Source organism: Ixodes scapularis, unplaced genomic scaffold (assembly GCF_016920785.2).
Source record: "Ixodes scapularis isolate PalLabHiFi unplaced genomic scaffold, ASM1692078v2 PGA_scaffold0__279_contigs__length_252992795, whole genome shotgun sequence".
NCBI classification, from domain to species: domain Eukaryota; kingdom Metazoa; phylum Arthropoda; class Arachnida; order Ixodida; family Ixodidae; genus Ixodes; species Ixodes scapularis.
Genome location: NW_024609835.1, coordinates 102,363,999 through 102,385,900, shown reverse-complemented (window position 1 = coordinate 102,385,900; position 21,902 = coordinate 102,363,999). Strand labels below are relative to the sequence as shown.

Sequence of the window (21,902 nt, the reverse complement as noted above, 5' to 3'; positions counted from 1 at the left end):
AAATCAGCAATAAAAAATCAGCAAGCAGCAATGAACAATAAAATCAGTATCATTAGCGCCACCCGAGCTTCGCCGCAATCAATAACATCAATCACCACGTGGAGATGCGGTCATTTTTTTTAAAATTTATTTGTCCGGAGTCTTCATTTGAAGAACTTGTTTATTGTATAGGTATTAATCTTCTTTACCAAGATCTGTTTTGAGAGCCGTGATATTTATAACCTGAAAATGATGCGAAGTTAATAATTTTGTGTAAGAAATACGGTTCGGTAGCAGTCGCCGATGAGTGTTTTTTTAGTGAAGTAAACCGTCGTCCTTCGTCTTCTCAGAATAGTAGCAGCCGCTTTTCCAATTGAAAAATGATGAAAAATTCCTGGTTTTTTAGATGAGTGCGTACGGAAGCTGCACTCCCACAGACAAGTCAGAGTTAGAAACAGACTCCAGACTTCAAAATGTGCATCTAAGCGTGAGGGCTCCTTCTGTGAAATCATATTGTAAACCCGAGTTTCATGCCTGGGTTGATTATGGATTGAACAAGGGCAAGCAAAATAGATGCATCATAGCTATTTTCGTCTTCGATTTACTCATAGAAAGCTTGTTTAGTAATTGTTTGAGGATGTGCGTTTCAACCAGCCTGCATGCGACTGCGTACGCGAATAAAACAGTTACAAAAAACCTATTGCATGTCCTAAGACAGCGGCCCTTATGTAGAGTGATAAGAATAGCAAGCCACTACGAAATTGTCGACTATTGTTTTTGACGTGTTTCATAATCGGGCTGTGTCTTACAGGGAATAGAGTTGTTTTCTAACGTAAACTCACGTCGACTGGCGTAAGATAGGGTGAATATTATGGCGTACTAGGTAAACAAGACATTTTTAAGCAGAACGCAACAAAAATAGCGTCAGGCTTTATTTTATTTTTATTTATTTTGAGTGACCCACAAACAGCTTGACACCTTCTTGTTGGTGCGCTTATGAATGCCAGATAGCAGTAAAATCTTTCGGACACGATAAAAATGAAATTTTAAAATAAAGTCATGGTTGCAAGACACTTTCTAAATATGATTTATTCATGAAACATATCTAGGTAAACGTACCCACAAACTTTTCTAAATAATTATACGTCAATGAAGACGTGCTATGGTTGCTGTGTGATATACATCAGAAGGATAAAGCAAAAAATAGAGACTAGTAGACTTACGAGCAACGCTCAAGTGGACGCGGCTTAGTAGTGCTAATGAATCAATGGACCTTTTCCACATACCGACGGCACCAGGCGGTGGCTGCACGAACTAAAAATCGAGGAAGTGACCCACCTGCGCTACTAATCGATATAGGGAGCTAGGCTACCAGTTTCTTCTCTCTCTGAGCAGCGGCGCCTGCCCAAGGCGACTTTAAAGAGGGGCATCCGTAGCATCCACCCAAACGTCGTGTTTTCCTTTCCGTCGACGTTCTTTTTTTTGTGTAACACAATAATATATATGCTGCAGTTACGTGTGCTACTCGCTGATATACAGCCTCCTTCCGAATTTCCTCGATTTTTCGTTCCGACTTCCACCGCTTGGCATCGGGCGCTCGCGCGTGCGCAGAACGCTTCTCGGAAAAGGTCCATTATGCCATTTACGATCTTTTACAGAAACATCAATCCATGAACCGTTCTTCTATTGTGCAACCTGTCCAATATTATGAGGTCACAAATTATTTTGTAACAGTAGAAACAATTGGTTTGGAAATAACGATCAAACGATTCACGATGTGTGATATTCGAAGACGACATTTCACCTGCTCAAGCGTTTTGCACAGGAAGTTCGTAGCCCTCTTCTAGGTGCCATTTTTAGGCCGAAAATTGTAATTTCATTTGCACCCTGTTTCATTTGATGCGGCCCAGTATAGCTTTACCGGCTCTTATTGATTGAATGAGAGGGTAATCACAATAAGCAAACGATTGGGCGGACACGTTAGGCTACTGTAAACACACACTTGCTCCTCCTTGTCTCCGAAGGTGGCAAAGTTCAGTCCCCTTATTCCTCCGGAAAATTCGCTTCCCTTTGTTTTTACTATTTCAAAGACGAAGAGAAAATATGCTGGCTAGCAGCAAAATAAGAGTCCTCATTTCTCACATCATACGTTCTATGTAGACAGTAACCAGAGTGTTGCCCTCTAATAACATACGTAACCTACGCAACCTTAGAAGTTAATGTTAGGAGAATCGAAACATTTCGGAAATGACGGCATTTACATATTGTCACTCCATCCCTTACCCCAGCACATTCTGAACCGTGACAAAGTGAAAGCTCATGCTGTGTTTTTATGTTTTAAAGCCCAAATATATTCTAACATATTGCCTTTATTAATGTTTACTCAGTATGGCGAAAATTCACCGAATGTTCATGAACGTCGTGGAGTTTGATCATAAGAACAAAATGACGGTTTTGTACTTCAGCTGAACAACAGTTTAAAATATCTCTAAATTCTGTCCGCATTTGCATTAGGGCATCTGCGAGAAATCTCATCTATACAAAAACTTCGAAGGTTTGTCTGGTGGGACAAAATATAAAAATAAGCAATATACAAATAAATAGCACATATAAAGAAGTTGGTAATTTCCACGCCAAATAACGGCATAATTATGCGGACTACTTTTGCTGCTTCGCGCCATAGCAGCTGTCCCCGATATCCTTATGGATGAGTCGAGGGGAGCCGCGGGGTCTTGGTTAAAATAAAAAGTTTTTGAAGTGCTGAAACGCTTATGCGCAGACTTCCTCTCGAGCGTTGTTTCAACCGATTTAATAGGATTACACTTTGCTCACGTGATGACAATCGCAGAGTACTTTCTAGAAATATAACTTTGATAAATAAAGCAACGCATCTATGATATAGATTTAGACATGTATTGTTGATAAATCAGTTGTGGGTTAGCAAACTATAAGAATGTAACCTTGCTTTTTATTCGTTATTTTTTCAAATATTCACCTTCACGATTAGTATTCGAGTGAGCACACATACTTCCACGATTCATGATCACTTCTAAAATTCACTTACGGTTGCTTTGATCCATAAGTCTTGTAGAGCCAATCACTGCGACCTAGACAGGGAGCTCGACAAATGACAAGGTAAAAGATACACTCGAACTACGAACGAAGTCTGCTATGTGGTATTTGCGCACGATGTTTCAAATGCTTACTTTTTACTGAAATATCACATAACATAGTTTATTTTGAGATCAAAACGTGCATAACGTCCATTGAAAAAAAAAGTAATGTGTTTACAGTTTTTTTTTTACCGGAAAAATGAACTACGTATCAATGAACGCTTATTGTCCGCCAAAATGTAGCGCTAGCGGTCTAAACCAGGGGCCATAGGTTTCAAAACGAGCCGTTAACTTATTCACGAGGGGTATAGTGATTTTTAGAGCGCAGCTCTTAGGGGCCCGTTTCCAGCCTGAGCGGCGTCGCCGTCGCCGTCGCCGTCGCCGTCGCCGTCGGCGTAACCGCGCGTTGCATGCAACTCAGAGGAGATGCAACAGGTTGCATGCAACCTGACATGCAGCAGGTTGCATGCAACCTGAGATGCAGCAGCTCATAGGAGATGCAACAGGTTGCATGCAGCCTGAGATACAGCAACTCAGAGGAGATGTAACAGGTTGCATGCAACCTGAGATGCAGGAACTCGATGAAGATGCAACAGGTTGCATGCAACCTGAGATGCAGCAACTCAGAGGAAATGCAACAGGTTGCATGCAACAGGTCACGTGACTCCCCAGGTCACGTGACCCCCCGGTCACGTGACCCTGAGGGGGTCACGTGACCACTCCGAGGTCACGTGACCCCCTCCCCCGAGGTCACGTGACCCCCCCCCCCCCGATGGCGTCATCGTCACTGATAACGTCACCGGCATCCGCATCGTCATCGTCATCATCGCTGATAGCGTCATCAGTGACGTCACTTATGACGTCACCGGCATCCGCATCGTCATCGTCATCATCACTGATGACGTCATCGGTATCCGCATCGTCATCGTCACATGAGTGACGTCACTGATGACGTCATCAGTGACGTCACTGATGACGTCATTGGCATCGTCACGTGGCCCCCCAAGGTCACGTGACCCACCCACCCCCCTTACCCTTCCCTCCCCCTCCTCAAGAGCTGCGCTCAAATTCGGCGTTACAGGGAGTTGTAAACGGCTTTCACTTTTTTTTTTTTAATTTTTTTATGGGAAAATGGCGGCCGACAGAACTTTTTTTGAAAATATTGAGCTGAATTGCTCTAGTCACTTACTGAAATATTTAGAAAAAAATATAAGTTATTATTGAGAAAATAGCTTACTATTAAACTTTTGCATGTGGTTTAAACCGATAGTGCTACATTTTGGCGAAGAGTAAGCGTTCGATGATGAGTAATTTATTCTTGCTGTAAAAAATCCCTTTACATTTCATTTAGTGGGGAGTACGCCCTGTACATTCGGCCTCGTAGGCCGCCGAGCTCTTTCTGTAGGTCCTGTAGTGATTGGCCCTCCGAATGCTCAGCAGGCATGAAGGCACATGAGCGTACATTTAGAGCATGCATATATTTTTATGTCTTCAGAACACGCGCCCAATGTTTCGATCATGCACCGTAACTAAAGATATCGCCCTCTTAAAGGGTAACTGCAACAAAAGAAATGTATTTTTGAACAACCTATATGGGACAAGCATGTCACAAAACATATCTTCCGCGAAAGAAGAAGTTTCTTCTAGCAACATTTACGCCAGAGGACGTAATTTAGTCGGAGTCACCACTTTTCCAAATTTGAAACTCCCGCTCTTTCGACCCGCGCGAAGTGGCTGTTATACGTCACTCCGTGACGTATAGCAGCCATTACATTACGTATAATACCAACTTTGTGGTATTTTACAGCAGTAAGTTTTGCTGTAAAAAAATTTTGTTCTCGGCGGAAAAATTGTTTTGTGTCATACTTGCCCCAATTAGGCTGTTTAAAAATGCAGTTTTTTCTTTGCAGTTACCCTTTAAGAAACGCGATGCAAGAAGTGAGCTCGCACTTTTTGCTTCGTGATTCGTTCTTCGGCGGTTTGATTGGCTAATATCACAAACTCATTGGCAGCGGACCAAGGATAAATTGCAGAGCACTTGACACGCGCTGTGTTTTTTCAGCTGCCCGTGAGTGTGGCAGACCTTAAAAATATAAAGCGGAGATTGGCTTTTTTCAAACCTTTCGTTTGATCGAAGTTGCGGCGTTGCAGGAGAGTTATTTACACGTTTCGGCACCACGTAAGTGCAGTTTCTGGGGCACTTACGGGACTTTCTCTTTTATGGCTTCCCGGTCACTGTGGCCGCAACCGACGGTCGATCTTTTATCCAGCGAAAAAAAAAATTAGAGTGATGACCTGTACATATTTTGTCAATATACTCCGATGACTACGAAGCATACTTACAGGTGTCCTGTCGCAATTTTGTATTTACTTCGGTTCGCAGATCAATCACGTCGCAACATTTTCAATACAGATTCAATCAGTAAGTGGAAAACGATAGTATATATATATATATATATATATATATATATATATATATATATATATATATATTTATTTATTTATTTATTATTATATATATATATTTATATATTATTTATACATATATATTTATTTTCGGAAGTATATATATATATATATATATATACTTCCGAAAATAAATCCCTCGGGACATTTAGAAAGTGCGCATACACACTCCCGTATACGTTTCTTTTCTCTACTATACTTCGATGAAAGTAAAATATTTTTCAATACTATTGTGCCATAATCGTCATGAGGATATAATATTTGAAGCATTTTTTAGTTCATTCACGTAAATATAAAAACGAATACTTTTCTTTTGGTGCTCTCTTAAAAAAAATTAAGAATTAAGCTTAAATTTCTTGGTGTGCCATATTTTGTTAAAAAACCACCGCACTAGTTAAATAAAATTAAGGTATCCACCGCGTGAGCCGACTGAATTTAAACATTTAAAATAAATCCCAGTAAACTGATTTGCATGCGACAGCTCTGTAATTTTCCACAGACGTGAGACTGGGTGGTTGAATTATTTTTACAAAAAAATACAAAAAGAAACACTTATTGCAATAAAAAAAAACTAAAAGTCAAAATTGTTTTACGCTTCATTACATAGTTGAATGTTTTAACCCTTACACTGAAACAAAATTCTTTTTGTAGGTCTTAAGACTCTTATATCAAGCAAGCAACGAGTGCCAGCCCAGACTTTTGCTCTTCCCCGTCTTTTTGTTTTTTTCCGGATTCAAACGGCCCAAACGTTTAGAAATAAACTTTTTTTTTTCTACACTGTCACGAACATTAGAGAATTGTTGTTGAAAAGTGAAAGTTCTCATTGGGGCATGTTTCTTTTTACATCTTCAGAACACACATTTACCTCTCAAAACATATTTGTTCTAAATGGCAGTTTCAAAGCAAGATAAACATTTTTTTTTTTTTATATTTATGTATACAGGGTGAGATTCATTATGCCCTTGCTGTAGTTTGTCGATAAACAGCCGCACCAGAATATTGCATTAAAGGAATTGCTCAATTCAGGTGGTCTACTATTTCATACTTCTAATAAGCTGTTCATGTAACATTCTTTATTATCAAAAAAATAATTTTTCAGAAAGTGCCGTACACTGAAACGTAATTAATGCCGTCAGGCGCTATACCAAATCTGCCGCTTTATCAGCGCTATCTTAGAGGTGATCGTTTGAAACACTTGGTTATTTGTCAATTTCTCCATAACCACGCAAACTGGGATGGTCCATGCAATCCCATATATATATATATATTTATTTATTTATTTTCTTGTAACTTGAAGTTTGTAGTTTTTTTTTAATTTGAGACATATAGCAATAAAGCTTTGTTACTGCGTGTTTACTAAATCAATTCTTTCTGACGAGAAAAGTCCGACGCATTGCAGTCGAGATGTACCGCTTGTTTTGTCAAGTCAGTAAACGTGAGCACAATGCGCGCCCTTTGAAATGAAAGTGGTGAGTTAGCATTGTTCTACTATGGTTATGGACACTTTGCCATATTTGACTTTTTCAGATAAAGAAAGAGACAGGGAGCTGGCATACGATCAAGCACCAGATGACTTATTTTTTTCTACTTGCGTTTGTTTCAGCTGGTGGTCAAGTCATCGCAATCACAAGGCCGCTGCTCGGAGTTATTCTCGGGGTTGTTGTGACGCTCGTCGTTGCGGCCATTGTTATTATAATTTTCGCTAGATACAAACATCCAAAAAGGACAAAAGGTAAGTAGTAATTTTTTAAGTACAAATGCAGAATGAGAATGTCGTGGTATGGAAATACATTTGTAAATGACAATAACTTACAAATACATGATGGTGTAAAAATATTCCTCAACACCTTGATGTAAAATATAACAGGGTTGTATATAATAGGCCTTAAATGTTATCTACATGAAACGCAGTTCGCGACTTTGTCGTTTCCGGACTTGCGTCAAAATGGGTACTCTAGGCATTACGCTCTATTACGTGTTTTAGAATAAATATGGACCTACAGGGAAGCCGAATCGCCTTTGGAACAAAAAGAAATGTTTTAATAACCTAGACATCGGCAGCTTAAAACTAATGCATATACATTTTTCCATAATATCGATTTGAGGTGGCGTAACCTATAAGTAAGTCGCCAGAGCTCCGGCCCGCCCTGCCCGCCGAGAGCAGAAGAGGAGAGAGAATGGAGGTAATCTACTAAAAGTGACGTCATCGGCGGTGTCAGGTGTCCGTTGCTCACCTTTCAGCTGGTTCAGGAACGCCAGCGACCATATCACGACGCCTTTGATAAATAACGTGCCGCTGAGAAGTTTGCCGCATACCTTGAGGCACTTTTTTTCAGAAAGAAAGGTTGTTTAGGCTAAAATTCTGCCGAATAGTTCAACCTCACTGAGCCAGCCATGGCCACATCGCCGCTGCCGTGATGCATCGAGGTATGGTGGGCCAGACGATGGCTTGTCGATTGCTCGCTTCTCTCGGCGACTAACGGCGATCTTAGGTCTTGTCTTAGTGTCATAAACACTACAGTATTATATGTAGACTGGCAGCATCGCCACAACTACAGTGCACGCTGCGTCCGCAATTCCAAGTTACAATCGTCCTTCTATTCTCGCCGAAACACCCTCTTCCTTTTGACAAAAGGAGAGTCTGCGAACCTGTGATGCCACCAGGAGGCTGGCAAGGCAATTGATGCTCCGTTCTCGTCAGACCAATCAATCACCGGCCTTCTATATCCAGATACATGAGCACACTCTGCACGAGAGAATGCTCAGAAAGTGTGATCGCGTGGGACAAGACCGACTGCTGACTGTTCCAAAAAGCACGCAGCTTCAACCGCCATGACAGCTTATTGGTGAATGGAACATAGGAGCGGAAGTAGGCGGTGCTACCACGCTCGCAGATTGCAATCTGCTGTGTTGGCTTGAATGGCGCGACTGCTTTTGCCCGTGAGATTGTCGCACCTAGCTCACTTTCTAGCCCACCATAATCGATATAACTTTATTATTCTTGCGTGCTACGGCAACCTTTCTGCTGCTCTGCCGCCTGTCCCCTGTGGACGGAATTTAGAGGCGTCATGCTTTGGTTGACCGAATTTCATGACATCACTATATTTAATACGATATTGGATTTTAACAGGAAAAATTATTTAGAAATCCTCTCCGAACCAACGTCTTCTCAAATGCACGTCAGCTTATTAATGTTTTGCTCCTCCAATTTAATTGACAGATTTTTTCTCGCATTAAATGTGAAAGATGTAAAAACGCAAACACGTGGAGTGCAGGGTAATACAAGTTTAATCAAATAACAAAATTTATTATCGAAAAAATGTAAAATGCTGTATCATAAATAAAGCGATAGCTCGCTCCGCTTTATGGAAGGTTAGGAAGTATGAGAATGGCCTGGAACTTTAGGTTGCAATATTGCTATATAATTAGTCATTTTCTTTACGTAACTGGTGTCTTAAAATATAGCTTGACAAGTCCAATTAAGATTCCAAGACGCGTCTTCTTTCAATTGAAGCCAGGCATGGTTCAGTGGTTAGAACTGATTTGGAGTACTCGCTCCCTAAATCCCGCGAAAAGGAAATTAGGCAAAGGGGAAGGGGCGGGAGGCAAGGGGAGGGGAGGGGAGGGGGTTAAACGGAAAGTAATACAGCAGAGGAAATTGAAAAGAGCAATAACGGAAGCATGTTGAATTCGCCAGCGGTCGAAAGCGACAAGTCCAGAAAAAAACATGATAAAAACAAAACTTTTACTGTCGTGCAATCCCTGTGGCCATGAGCTGCTTCCGTTGGCTATAGGACAGGGTCCTTTTCAGTGCCGTTTTATTTATAAGGCTAAGATTGACTCCTAAGGTCCGCATTCCAGTCTTTTTAGCCGTCATAAAATGCGACGCCATTGTATTTAATACAAGAACTTTAGAATAGCCTCTTTCTAGGACAAAAGTAAAGACACAGTATTTATAGCTAAAACAACATATTGACCCTAGATTGCGTGTTTTCCCAGTACCTGCTATTTGACGCCGCTGCCTGAAATCTGGAAAGAACAGAAAGCGACAGTCATTACAATGTGTTACACTGTAGCATCGCCATCATTACTTTTTTGCATCAAAGACCTGTGTCTATTACACAAGCGGGAACAACTTAGGTCTATTTATTTAAGCCAACATTTCCTAATTATTTGGATTAGTCCTGGCAACGCGACTCTATCGCTAATGCATTAGTGTTTGTTGATCGTGGCCAATATTTTCATGAATAGGAACATGTCTTGGAAGCATAAACGCTCGTAGGAGTTCGGAACTAGCTAAGCCATTGAGCATGTTCTGCGGTGTTTTTTCTCGCTTGCGGCTCGAAAACCAAAGCCACGTGGAGATTACATTCTAAGATATTGTAACTACACCCGTCGTGACGCGCATCCTGCTTTCGTGCCAAGGTTCACTATACGTCGCGCTCAACTAAACGTTACTCGTCGCAAGACCTCTAGCGATTTGTTCGCTTATTTATTGACTCTCATAATCATCGCGATATTCTTTCCTCTGACAGGCATAAGCCATACAGGTGAAATGTGCGGTCAGTAATGCAGGGCTGTAGTGAATGACGCTTATGTTTGTCATTTTGTAAGGATATATGAAGGGTTACTCAGGTGCCAGAAAAAGTAGACGACTAAGTTTATTGCTTATCTTGTGTTCATGATTCTGTTGTAAAACGAAAATTGATGTGAAAGATGTAAATAACTTGTTTAGTCATTTTAGCAAGCGATGCAGTAACACCGAGTGTAAAAAAAAAAACTAAAAAGCAGCGCTGCGTGGGTTGATATGATACGTAATGCTATCCCTGTAGCGACTGTTAAAAAAGCCAGGGTTTTAAATTGGTTTTGAGCTTGATTTCCTTCTTTGCATTTTTTAAAGGAACAGATCACGGAAATGAATCGAATGATGAAAAGTAAGTATTCATAAAATGTAACTAATTCAAGAGGGTTTTGGCATTAGGGCACAGTTAATGACTGAAAAGTATAAATATATTTGAAACATAATAGAAGTTAGATTCTAATTTTTGTTTAAGCTGTTACTTTTTTTTAGGTTGCATACACTACTGAGAAAAGATGGAGAGGAATTCGGCGACATGGAGGAAAAAGGTCCAGACATCATACCAGCTACGCCTCTCAGCAAAACGCGTATAAAGTGTATGACTTTACTTTTCACCAGCATGGCATTGAACTCGAACTTGCTGATGTTAATTGTCTTAGGCCCTTAGTAGCCCAGAAAGGTATGTTTAAAACAAGAATATTTGTGCATAGATGGTCATCTCTAACCCATGTAAATGTCAATACACTTTTATACCGCAAATTATTTGTTTTTTTAATATTTATAGTAAAAAATGTTTTGTACACACAAAAAAACACAATGTTGTGAGTTCAGAAATGTATCGGTCCATGTTATGAAAGCAATACCAGATTATAAATATTTGTGGTTAATTTTATCCGTACATTATCAACAAACAAGCCATTCCCATTTACCTAATAAGGGAACTTTTGTTTGAACACTTTGCAGCTTACGATGGTGAACTTGATGAGAGTAATAACTACAGGAAGGAGGTTTTGACTAGCTTCTACAAACTTCCAGTGTCAGCGAATGACAGTCTTATTGAAGGCAGCTTATCAACTTGTGTATACGGTGGCAGCAAGGTAAGTAAAGTCATATTTTGGTCCAGATATATTTTATGTTAGAAGAGTAGCATGAAAAAACACCAGTTATCACTGAAAGAGCGACGTTAAAAAAACAGCAACTCAAAGAAAATATTTTTATATCAGTAGATGTCTGAATAATTTAGAGCCGAATATCAATCGCTTTTAATAAAAATGTACACAACATGCCATAAATATAACATTTGCGGTTTAACTACCGCATTTCGCGTTTATATAGTCGCACTCGCTAAGGCAGGAAGGTTAAATTTCGTTTACAAAAATAGTTTCTTCCGATAGTCCAAACCCAGTGCACAGCACGCGAAAAGTATTTACTTTATATATGTATATTCCTGTTAAAATGACAAGTTTCTAGTTGCCCAACAAATAGTACCCGCGATGTCTAATACAACAATAGACATGCATTCGTGTGATTTTCGCGTTTCCTATTATTTCGTTTATTCGTATTGTTTTAACAGAAACGAAAATGAACTTGAACGATACACTTTATTCCGGAGTCATCGCGACAGGCATTCCTGGCAAATTCCACAGCCCCTTCTTCACTTATAGTAAACTTTTTGCAACTGCCGGCAGTGGGTGTTTGCTCCATCAAGATCAAGCTTGATTTAGATTGTCTGCTTGTGCTCAGCTACCTTCTGCGTCAATCGCGGGGTCGTTGAAGGCCAAGGTAACGCGCTGAAAGTCTAAAATTTTTTTGCTGACTAATTACCATCCTGAAGCAGCTTGATCTCGACAAACACACTGGGTGACAACCACATCGATAACAGACGATCTTGAAAAAAAAATGTTTTTATTGTATTTTATTTTTTACCTTTATGTAATTTGTACAGCGCAGAATAAGCACTTTAAAACGTGATACGTTTGCAGAGCAGAAAATGCGGTATTTCCGAAAGGATCCTGGAGGTCAGCTTCAGACACACATTTGTCATTTTTGCTAAGAAAGCTTCTCTAGGGCTGATGATTGTAATCGAGTACATGCACTTTATGATATAAAGTAAGGGGACTTGGCGAAGAAGAACAATAAGTGAGAGTGTAAGTTAATGGCAGTTTACCTTAGGTAAACTTTGGTCGCAAGCCTCTGTGCGAGTTTTTTTCGAACTTGGGCTACCAGCTACTTCCCTCTTCGTGTTTTCATTTCGATTAAACAACTCGCGTGTGCTTAGCCGGTAATTGGTGACTGAAGTGTGTATCAGCATAAAAAAATATTCAGAGGTCAATAAAATTACCTACAGGTAAATTACCAATTTTAGTGCAACATTCAAGTTAACTATGCGTTTTGTTTGAGAATACATGATAGCGCACAAAACAATAGACAAAAGTAGCGGAAATGTCCATTTTTGTGCGCTGCCTTGTATTATGAATAGGACAAAGTGGTGTCCAGCTCCTCCTTTTGCCACTGTCGTAGAGCTCTACCGTGTATTCGCTAAATCGGAACCAACTCAACCAACAATCAGCACTTCCATGCCACCAAACTCCTAATAGATGACAAGATTAATAAACAGGCAAGATGATTAACGTTACACATAATTCTAACCTGAGACGCGACAAAGGGGACAAGGGACAGAAAAACACGTCTGAAGATGTGTGTGTTTGTTTGAGTTTGTGCCTTGTCCTCTTCGTCGCCCGTCGTCCCTGGTTAGAATCTTGGTCAAAATTAAGCTTGCGTGTTTTTCAACAGAAATTAATATGCTTTGAAGAACGCGACCGCCACCCACTCTCAGTAGTGCCTTATATTGTTTTAAAACTGGTTTGGGCGAGTTCGTTCGAACTAAATCAAAACGTTAAAAGCGCGAAAAAAATGAGTACAATAAAGATATAAAGACGACGCGACAGGCGCTAAAAGGTCTGTCCTGCTTGTTGTCTTTGTGTCTATTGTCCTCGTTTTGCTCGCGCTTTTAAGCTTTATTTCTTAAATTGTGTTTCTCCGCAAAAACTCAGAAGCCTGATCTTCCGACTGGCAACAGAAAGAATAAAACAACCTTGTCCCTTGTTTTATTCTTTCTGTTGCCAGTCATTGTTACCGACACGCTCTTCAGTTAATATGATGTTCCGGTCCGCAACTTAATATCAGAAAACGAGCGATGAAAATAGTGCCTTGACTCCTCTTTACTTAAGCGCCTATTCACCCTTACTTTCCGCCAGCCCTACCGCCTCACCAACTTCACAGATCTGATCTCACGCGTCACCCTCTTCATACCTCCCCCAACCCCTCCGCATGTTTTCTTTAGACATCGGAGACATGTACTATATTCTGGACATCGGCTTTCTCCTCGAATCCGTGAACAACGCCATACACGAGCATGGCAAGTGCATGTCCCAAAACTCGTCGGAAGTTCCTGTCAGGCAATTTCTTTCCCTCCTAGACCTCTACCTTCTCTTTGCAGCCTTTGAGTAGAAGGTGGGATTTATATACAAAAGGCAGGCTTGTGCATCGGGTCCTGCCTGGTGCCCATCCTTAGTGAGGTGCTCCTGATATGTGTAGATCGGGTCATTAGGGCACGGTTAGAACTTCCGGAGCCCGGATGTCAGGTATTCTGTTACTTGCATGACCATCTGACTGTGTACCAGAAAGAAACTGGTCTTCAGATCATAATCGATGCCTTTGCATTATGCCCCTCCGGCCTTGATTTCACGAGAAAGGGCCCAACTGTGGGCGACCTCCGATTCTTATATACCCGAATTAGTTTCTACACAAATTCTTTTTTTTACTACGAATTTAGATGCAAATTAAAGAAGTCACCTTTTTCATTCACCAGCGCCAATTCTAAGACGGTCAAGCTGGGGCTTCGTCCGCGCGAGCTTGGTCCAGCTGCCACCTCGCCGCACATAGCGTCTGCCTTTAGACAGATAGGCTGAGGAGAGCGGGCTACCCCGAGGACCTTTTGGAGAACACTCCGAAGGAGCTCATAACCCCGTCCCATACGCCTCCCTTTACGCCCTGACCCTGCAGGGAACAATTCGCAGTCATACTGTACACACACAACACCGCGAATCATTTTGAGGCGCTCGCCTCACGTTTCGACGAAGAAGTATTCTTCAGATTTAAATTTAAACTCGAACAGATCTGCCGGCAAGTCAACATACCATCCTCACCTAACCCCTTACCCAAAAGGCATGGCAACCAGTTTGTACAGTGCGAAAAATAGATAATTTGTTTAATCATTTTCTCATATCAAAGAGAATACATGGGACAAACGGGTCGGTGCTTTAATGACCTTCTGAGGAAACATTCCCGAGACGTTACAGATCCTAAAGACGACTAAACGCACGCGATCGCCGCACACCACCGTTCCTGCTACGGGTGTTCGCCCAAGTTCGAAAAGACACGTGTGATCGGGCGCCATTTCCAAAGATTTCGGAGGGTAGTGATTGAGTCATTTTTTTTCAGACCTCTTTGATCTTCGTTTAACATTACTCGTTTGCCCTTCGACCCCCTCCCCCCAAAAAAAAAGAGAAAAGGGGGGGTTCCTGCACAGGGTATTTTCCGGCTTGGCCTGGCGATTTCAAGGGCAACCGCTTCTTAGGCTGTCGGCGCTGCTTATCATATTTCGTTTCTGCTCTCCCGTATTCTTCCTTTCGTGCTTAGTCCTCTTTTCCCTTTCTCTAAAACGTTCAGGGAACCTGCAATCCTACATGAAATAAATATTGTTGTGAGTGTTCCCGTCTGTGTTTGGTGTTCTTTCAGTTTAATTATTTCCACTAGATGAATACTTAAACCAACACGCTCGTCACAAATTGTAATAAGGAGTTCATTCGAACGCTTGGTGTTCATTCCTTTCAAGGAGTCTCCGGCCTCGGACGTGGTCCACACGGAACTGGAGTTTACCCGCCCAGCGCCTTGTTTGCCAGCTTTTCCTGCGTCGACACTTCCGCCGTCGCGGGGACCGGGACTCGAAGGCACGCCGAGCACCGAATACTCCCGCATCGACTTTCAGCGGAGGTCGGCGCTGCGTCCTCTGCCGCCGGGACACCAGATTCCGAGTAATTCCCAAGACGACCGAAACGACGACGACGACGACGACACCACACGACCGGAAGCCTGTGACACGCCGCTTGTCCCGGGTAATCGGATGGAGAGCACTGTTTAGGCTGGCCCCGTGGGACTAAGCTCCGCTGGTCAAGATGTGCTGCAACACACAAAGGTTGGAGAAGGTTGTTTTCTTTTTCTTTGGCAATTTAATCTGTTCTTTTAACCGTTTTGCTTGAAGACGCCCGACAGGGAGTCTAAGTGCAGGGAAACAATGACAGGGGCGTTGGGTTTGGAGTAAAGAAAACAGTTCTTTTTAGTACCCGATTTCATCGCCATCATATATTTTCAGCAATGGTCGCTCACAGCGAATTGAGTGCTGGGCCTGGTGAGTCTCGTGCATCTCATTATTGCTCCGCAGTCAATGAAATGACGGTATTCTGCGACAAGTTGAGAGAACATAAGGAGCTACGCCCTGCGTTTTTTTAAGCCGTCGCTTATTAAACTCAAAATTATTACATAGAATTCAAATGAGATAAGGTACTAGTTTGGTGTCTGTTGAGCTTCTTGCGTACGGTGCATGCTTTGGTGTTCTTGACGGGCGTTTCTAGTGTGAATAAAAATTTATAATTAGAGTAGTTAATTAAAGAGAAGGGAAAACTATATAACTTTCCTACAACGCCTCTCGGACAATAGAGCAGATTCTTCAAGTACCGCTTTAAAAAGGCGTATTTTATTTTCGTACCCCTGAAAATTTTTTATTTAGACGCACAGAAGGGGCTGCATCAACTCAGAAAGAACTATTCTAGATGACTTTGCATACATTTTTTTTGCATCGGTTTTTTTTTTTTTTTTACAATACTCCAAACCTAGTGCAAGCTTCTATGCCCCACTTTCAAATGTCCAAAAGCAACTCCGGAGAAACAGTGAGAGTGCGGTAACGATAAATTACTTCTTCTTTTTTTTAGTGCATTCACGAGTTACGGGGGTAGGGTATTGCCGGAGTCATTTTCTTTATGCACATTTTTCATTTCCGGACATTCGTTTCCTTGGAACACTCCAAACGCTGTGCGTGCCTTGCTACACGTTATACGAAAACCTTGATGTCGAGTACAAAATAAACTTAGCTGTTGAGAACATCGTCGACAAGCAAAATTGCTGCAAGTATCATGGAAGGCATGTTTATTCATGTCCAAAATTTGTAAATGTTATATCTTACGAGCTAACCCGATCACCCTTCCTCTTCCCTCATGGCTCTCATTATTCCTGTCCGACAAACTATATGAAACAAAAGCAAAAACAGGCTTTCCGTAGGTGACAACCTTCAACATTACACCATCCCTTCACTCGCGAAATGTAAATCTTATTCGGGGTAGGCTAATATATGCAGTAAAAAAAATTAAAGCATATGTGCGATTTTTTTAAGCTTTCTTTACGCAGTTCAGTTTATATTTTTTCTTTAATTTTATTTAGGCACGCAGCACGACTTATTTAGCTGAACGTTCGCCCAACAAAACTTTATATATAGCAGCAGCTGGATGTACTTCAATATCGTTAACGTATATAGTTACGGTATATGATTGGGTCACTAAGCAGTATCTCCTTTATTAAATAACATATTATTTGATAATATAATACTACATGATTAAACAGTATCACAAAAATCGGTGATTAATTTTAAACGCTGTAAAAATAACGTAAACTATCAACCTGTACACGAAGTGACCCGAAACGTTCGTTAATGCCCCCTTTAGTCTTCGTTCCATTTTTCCAAATATCATAGTACTTTTCTTGGCGATCGTAATATAAACTTAGAGTTTTGAGCGCCAAGCTGAGGCTCAGACGACCGCATGGTGCCAAATTGTTTTGGAACAAACGAAACTTAGTTACTTAGGTCTCTACTTCCAACTAGACCTCAAACAAAGCGCACGCGGATAACACAAAGCGAAGGGCGAAGAGAAGATGGAGATAACCGTTGTGCGCTGTGTACATTTGAGAACGCGCTAAAACTACACTCTAAGAAAAAAGGGAGCGTGATTTGCTCCCTCAAGGGAGCAAATGCGCTGACACAACCATTGGTCCCCTAAGGAAGCAACGGTGACGGGAGCAACCCTTGCTCCCCTACCGTTAGTCCTTGAAAGTTGGAACCCCAGGACTAACTTTTGCACCCTTGCATTTAGACCCCTCGACTAAATGTTGCGCCCTTATTTTATTTAGTACCAAATTCCGCCTTTACACACCCAGGTGGCGCTAGTCACCTTCATATTCAAAGTTGGTAAAAAAAGATAGTATTCCTGGGGCAGATTTTCTCTGCGCTCATTACATTCACATACGAACAACGCTTATTTCACATTTGCAGACGTTATACACTTTTTAACATAGAGAAGGAATTAGAACACAGATGACACACACAACACACACGCACAGCACACACGCGACGACACCCTATGTGAATCGCCACCCCAAAGCCTACCCATGCGCCTTTTATACTGATGATATGAGAGGAGTCGTTCTGTCAGTGACCCTCTCAACCGTAAATGATGTTACAAATATGGTGGTGCTTTCGCACCAATATTGGTCTCCAATATTGTTGGTAAACCTTCCAAAGGGCGGATCTCGTACTAAGAAGTAGCGGTACACCGTTATTATTTGTGACAGTCCATAGAACAGCGTCCCCATATAGGCTCCCGGCAGCCATGTTCTCGCTTCCCCGCATAGACTGTCCTACTTTGCGCATGCGCGTCTCCGTGGCAACCGCATCGTCCCTTGCCAAAAAAAAAAAAAAATTGTAAAGAATGCAAGAATAAAAGAAACCAGAATTTATCTTTTTTGTCTTTAGAAACGTTTTTACCATGTGTTACGTGGTAAAAACATTTTTCTACGTTCCAGTTAAACCAAAAAGAAAATATAAACGTTTTCAAAGCACGTTTAAAAGTATGCAAAGGGGAAGGACCATAGAGTTATTATAATAAACGCTAGAGGCTCAGCTGGCGCTAGTGTCTATGGGACTTCCGGTTGCAAATTGAAGCAGACAGCATGCAGTCTACTTTTCCAGTCTTCCTGTGTATTCCTATGGGAAAACGCGCGTGAATTTTGTCTCGTCGCCGGAAAATAACATTAATAACTTTTGTTATTTCGGTTGTACCGGGTAGTATGTACCTTTATTAATATTGTGAAAGTGTAATTGCTTTAGTTACAGCATTTTTCCTTTACCACTGAACTAGTTAAACTTCGCTATATTTCAGGCCCAAACCTCTGTTTCACTGCAGGTATATAGAAACGAGCGACGATTCCAAGCAAAATAACAATCGAAAGGAATGAAGAGCGTGTTCAAAGTGCGCCAGCATTCCGTTGATGCTTATATATTGCTATTATGCCTGTCCTCTCACTATATGAAAATCCCCCCGCCGTGCATCTTTACGAGTGGTTAAAAAAACGTTCGAAACGTAAAGAATAAAGTACGTGGGCTACGAAAGGTGTATTTTCTTATTATTCCCTATGTTGGGCAGTTTTTATCGCGCACCTGTTCCCTGGCTTCCCCCTATTTGCAAAGATTTGGAGCGTGCGGGTGATGATTTGAACACAAAATAAGCATCTTCGCATGTATTCATGAGCAGAAAGAATGAAGCAGTACTTATTTATTGCAAATCAGACTATATTACGTGACTTTCAATTTATTTTGATCGTCTGCAAGCACAAGGAGTTACTTACCCAGTGTTACTGCGTAGTTCTTGCCGTCTCTCTTGGTTTTCCACATGATCTTCGTTCGTTTGGCACGTATACCCCCCTTCTGGAAAGCGCCGGCGCCGTGTCCGCGCTAACAGTGTCCGACAGTGCACATAAATACATGTACGAAGCGGCTTTAGCACCGTTTTTCATGCCACAATTTTAAAATAAAAAATGAAAGCCGTTTACAACTCCCTGTAACGCCGAATTGGAGCGCAGCTCTTGAGGAGGAGGAGGGAAGGATACAGAAGGGAGGGTATATTCCTCCTCCCTCCTCCTCCCTCGTGATCACGGCTGCTAGTCCTCCTCCCCTTCTTTTTTTGGCGTGAATGTTGTTCATCACGTGTCACGTGGCCTGGGGGTCACGTAACCTAGGGTTGCATGCAACCCGCCGGAGTCGCCGGGTTGCACGAAACCCGGCGCAATCGTTGGGTTGCATGCAACCTAGGTTGCACGCACCCTGTTGCATCTACGTAATTGCGTGTTGCATGCAACTCAAGTTGCATGCTACCTGGCTTACTGCTGGTCAGGTTGCATGCAGCCTGAGTTGCATGCAACACGCAATTACGCAGATGCAACAGGAGTGCATGCACGCGGTTGGATCTCGTAACGTTTCATGCTACCTGTTGCATGCAACCTGTTGCATGCAACAGGTAGCATGCAACAGGTAGCATGCAACAGGTTGCATCTTCCCTGAGTGGCTGCATCAGGTTGCATGCAACCTGTTGCATGTAACGCGCGGTTACGCCAACGGCGACGGCAATGCACGCAACAGGTTGCACGCAGCCTGTTGCATGCGACAGGTGGCATGCAACAGGTTGCATCCAACAGGTTGCATCTCCCCTGAGTGCTTGCATGTCAGGTTTTAGCCACCTGTTGCATACAACGCGCGGTTACGCCGACGCCGACGGCGACGCCGACGGCGACGGCGACGCCGCTCAGGCTGGAAACGGGCCCCTAAGAGCTGCGCTCTAAAACGCCGTAACTGACCAATTATTTCATCTGCGTGTCTGGGAAATGTTCCAATGTGCCTAGTAGGTACGAATTATTCGTGATATTTGCTCTTATAATCGAGCGCAGGAAGGAAATGCACTCGTTTTTTTCCGTAGAAATGCATTACCGGAAGTCGATTTCGGACTGCTTGCTGTCTGCTTCAATTTACAACAGCACAGTAGCGCCAGTTGAACCTCTAACGTACATTATAATAACTCTATGGGAAGGACGCCAGGACAATGGTCAAAAGCCGCATCGCCAGTGCATCAACAATGGCTGTGCTTGAGTCAGCGGCGGCTTCCACGACATGCTGGTACGGAGGCTGCGATCGTTATAGAGTAAGCTTCAACCCTTAAACATGCCCCCTCTTGCAATTTTTGATGCTACGAATGTCTGTGGATACCTCCCCCTCCGTTCCGAAACAGTAAGTGCGTCGCTAACGCTGGCTATCGGCGATGCAGCAGACGCCGCCACCTTGTCCGCGCGTCTTTTGCTCCCGCGCTCTTGCTCCCGCGCGCTTTTCGCTGCTTTTTACCCGCGGTTTTGCACCCACGGCTGCTCTTGCTCCCGCGCGCCTTTCGGTTAGTCCTGGTCGAGTACAGTCAGTCCCCAGCATTTGCGCACGGTACCTAGCTCGAACCAGATGGTCTCTTCGGGGAGCAAATGGGAGTTCAGAGGACCAAATGTTGCCGTTAGTCCTTTGAGACCATCTTTTTTCTTAGAGTGTAGAATTTTATAATTTTGTTTGCTAACCTTTTTTGGCGATATATTTAAACAAATATTTGACATCGCCACCGTCATTTTCAAGATTATTTCCCGAGGTCGCCACGACATTGTCTAATCGCGCGCTTACAAACAAACTGACAAAAACAAACGTATACCTGCTATCCCCAGGATAAATACGTAAGATGCCTCCTGGCCATCCGTATCTCGGCGTGTTTTAGAAATTTGTCAGCAATACATCACAAAATTTAAACGTGAAAAAGCATGCTTTTCAAAATTTCATGAGCTCAAGCGAGGTGAAAATTCATATACAACATTGCTTTCAACTCACTGACTGCCAAGGTAAATTTCGTAGTTTCTATTTCACATGTGCCACAATTTTCGACACAGGCTAAACTGTTCACACTCGTTCGGCAGCACTTCCAAAGTGCACCCTTTCACCAGTACTAACATTGCTGGTTCGTTACATTGCAGATTTACCCGCAGCACTGGAGCGGACCCGAGCGTACACTCGGACGAAGAACCAGCGAAGCACGTATAAATTCAGCAGTTGTCATTAAACCTAACAGTGCTACATAGCAACTGGGTGGGTATATTTGTGACATCCCGACAGATGTGGTGAAATATCAAGAAAACTATTTTGTGGTGCATGGAACATAGTGCACCGACTGAGACGACGCGAGGCACGGACCTGTCAACTACAAACCGTTGGGCGACCCCCACAGTGCGTGCTATCGGACCCTGCACGCTACGGAAGCCTCTGTTTTTCGTAATTGCTCGATCGACGTGATATTGTGTGCAAGACGTTCTCCTTGTAAAACGCGCATTTGCCGGACTGTTCTTGATCAATAAATTTTCTAAGTTTTTCTTTTTGTCGGTTTTTGTTCATGCAAGTCCAGCAAGACGTCAGAAATTGCATCAAAGACGTGCTGACTTCGACAGATGCAATCCATATATGCTAACTTGAAATAAAATGCAAGAAACAATCAACCAGGAACCTCTGGTTTTATCGGTGGTGATGATTTGGCACAGGTATAAAAGGGCTCGATAAAGTTTCGGTGGAGCAGTACATCTTTGGCACATGAAGTATATATTCTACGGCGTATTGGCTGTGTTACTTATATCATTTTATTTTGTTGATTTCACAGTAAAGACAAATGTACAACGAATGAACTTGGATGTTTTATACGTAACAACATTAAAGTGCATGTCACGCCTCTAAAGCACACTATTGTCTGTAT

General features: G+C 42.3%; 1 protein-coding gene across 1 annotated transcript in view; it reads left to right on the top strand.

Moving 5' to 3' along the window:
• Nucleotides 1–21,527, top strand: part of LOC8032308 (hemicentin-1) — a 186,061-nt gene extending 164,534 nt beyond the window's left edge. Inside the window, exons 9-14 of the mRNA XM_042289246.1 lie at nt 7,162–7,290; nt 10,459–10,492; nt 10,630–10,733; nt 11,101–11,234; nt 15,035–15,394; nt 21,136–21,527. Of these exons, the coding sequence (XP_042145180.1) occupies nt 7,162–7,290; nt 10,459–10,492; nt 10,630–10,733; nt 11,101–11,234; nt 15,035–15,340 (707 nt within the window). The 3' untranslated portion in view covers nt 15,341–15,394; nt 21,136–21,527. The remainder of the gene's footprint in view (nt 1–7,161; nt 7,291–10,458; nt 10,493–10,629; nt 10,734–11,100; nt 11,235–15,034; nt 15,395–21,135) is intronic.
• Nucleotides 21,528–21,902: the final 375 nt, after the last annotated feature.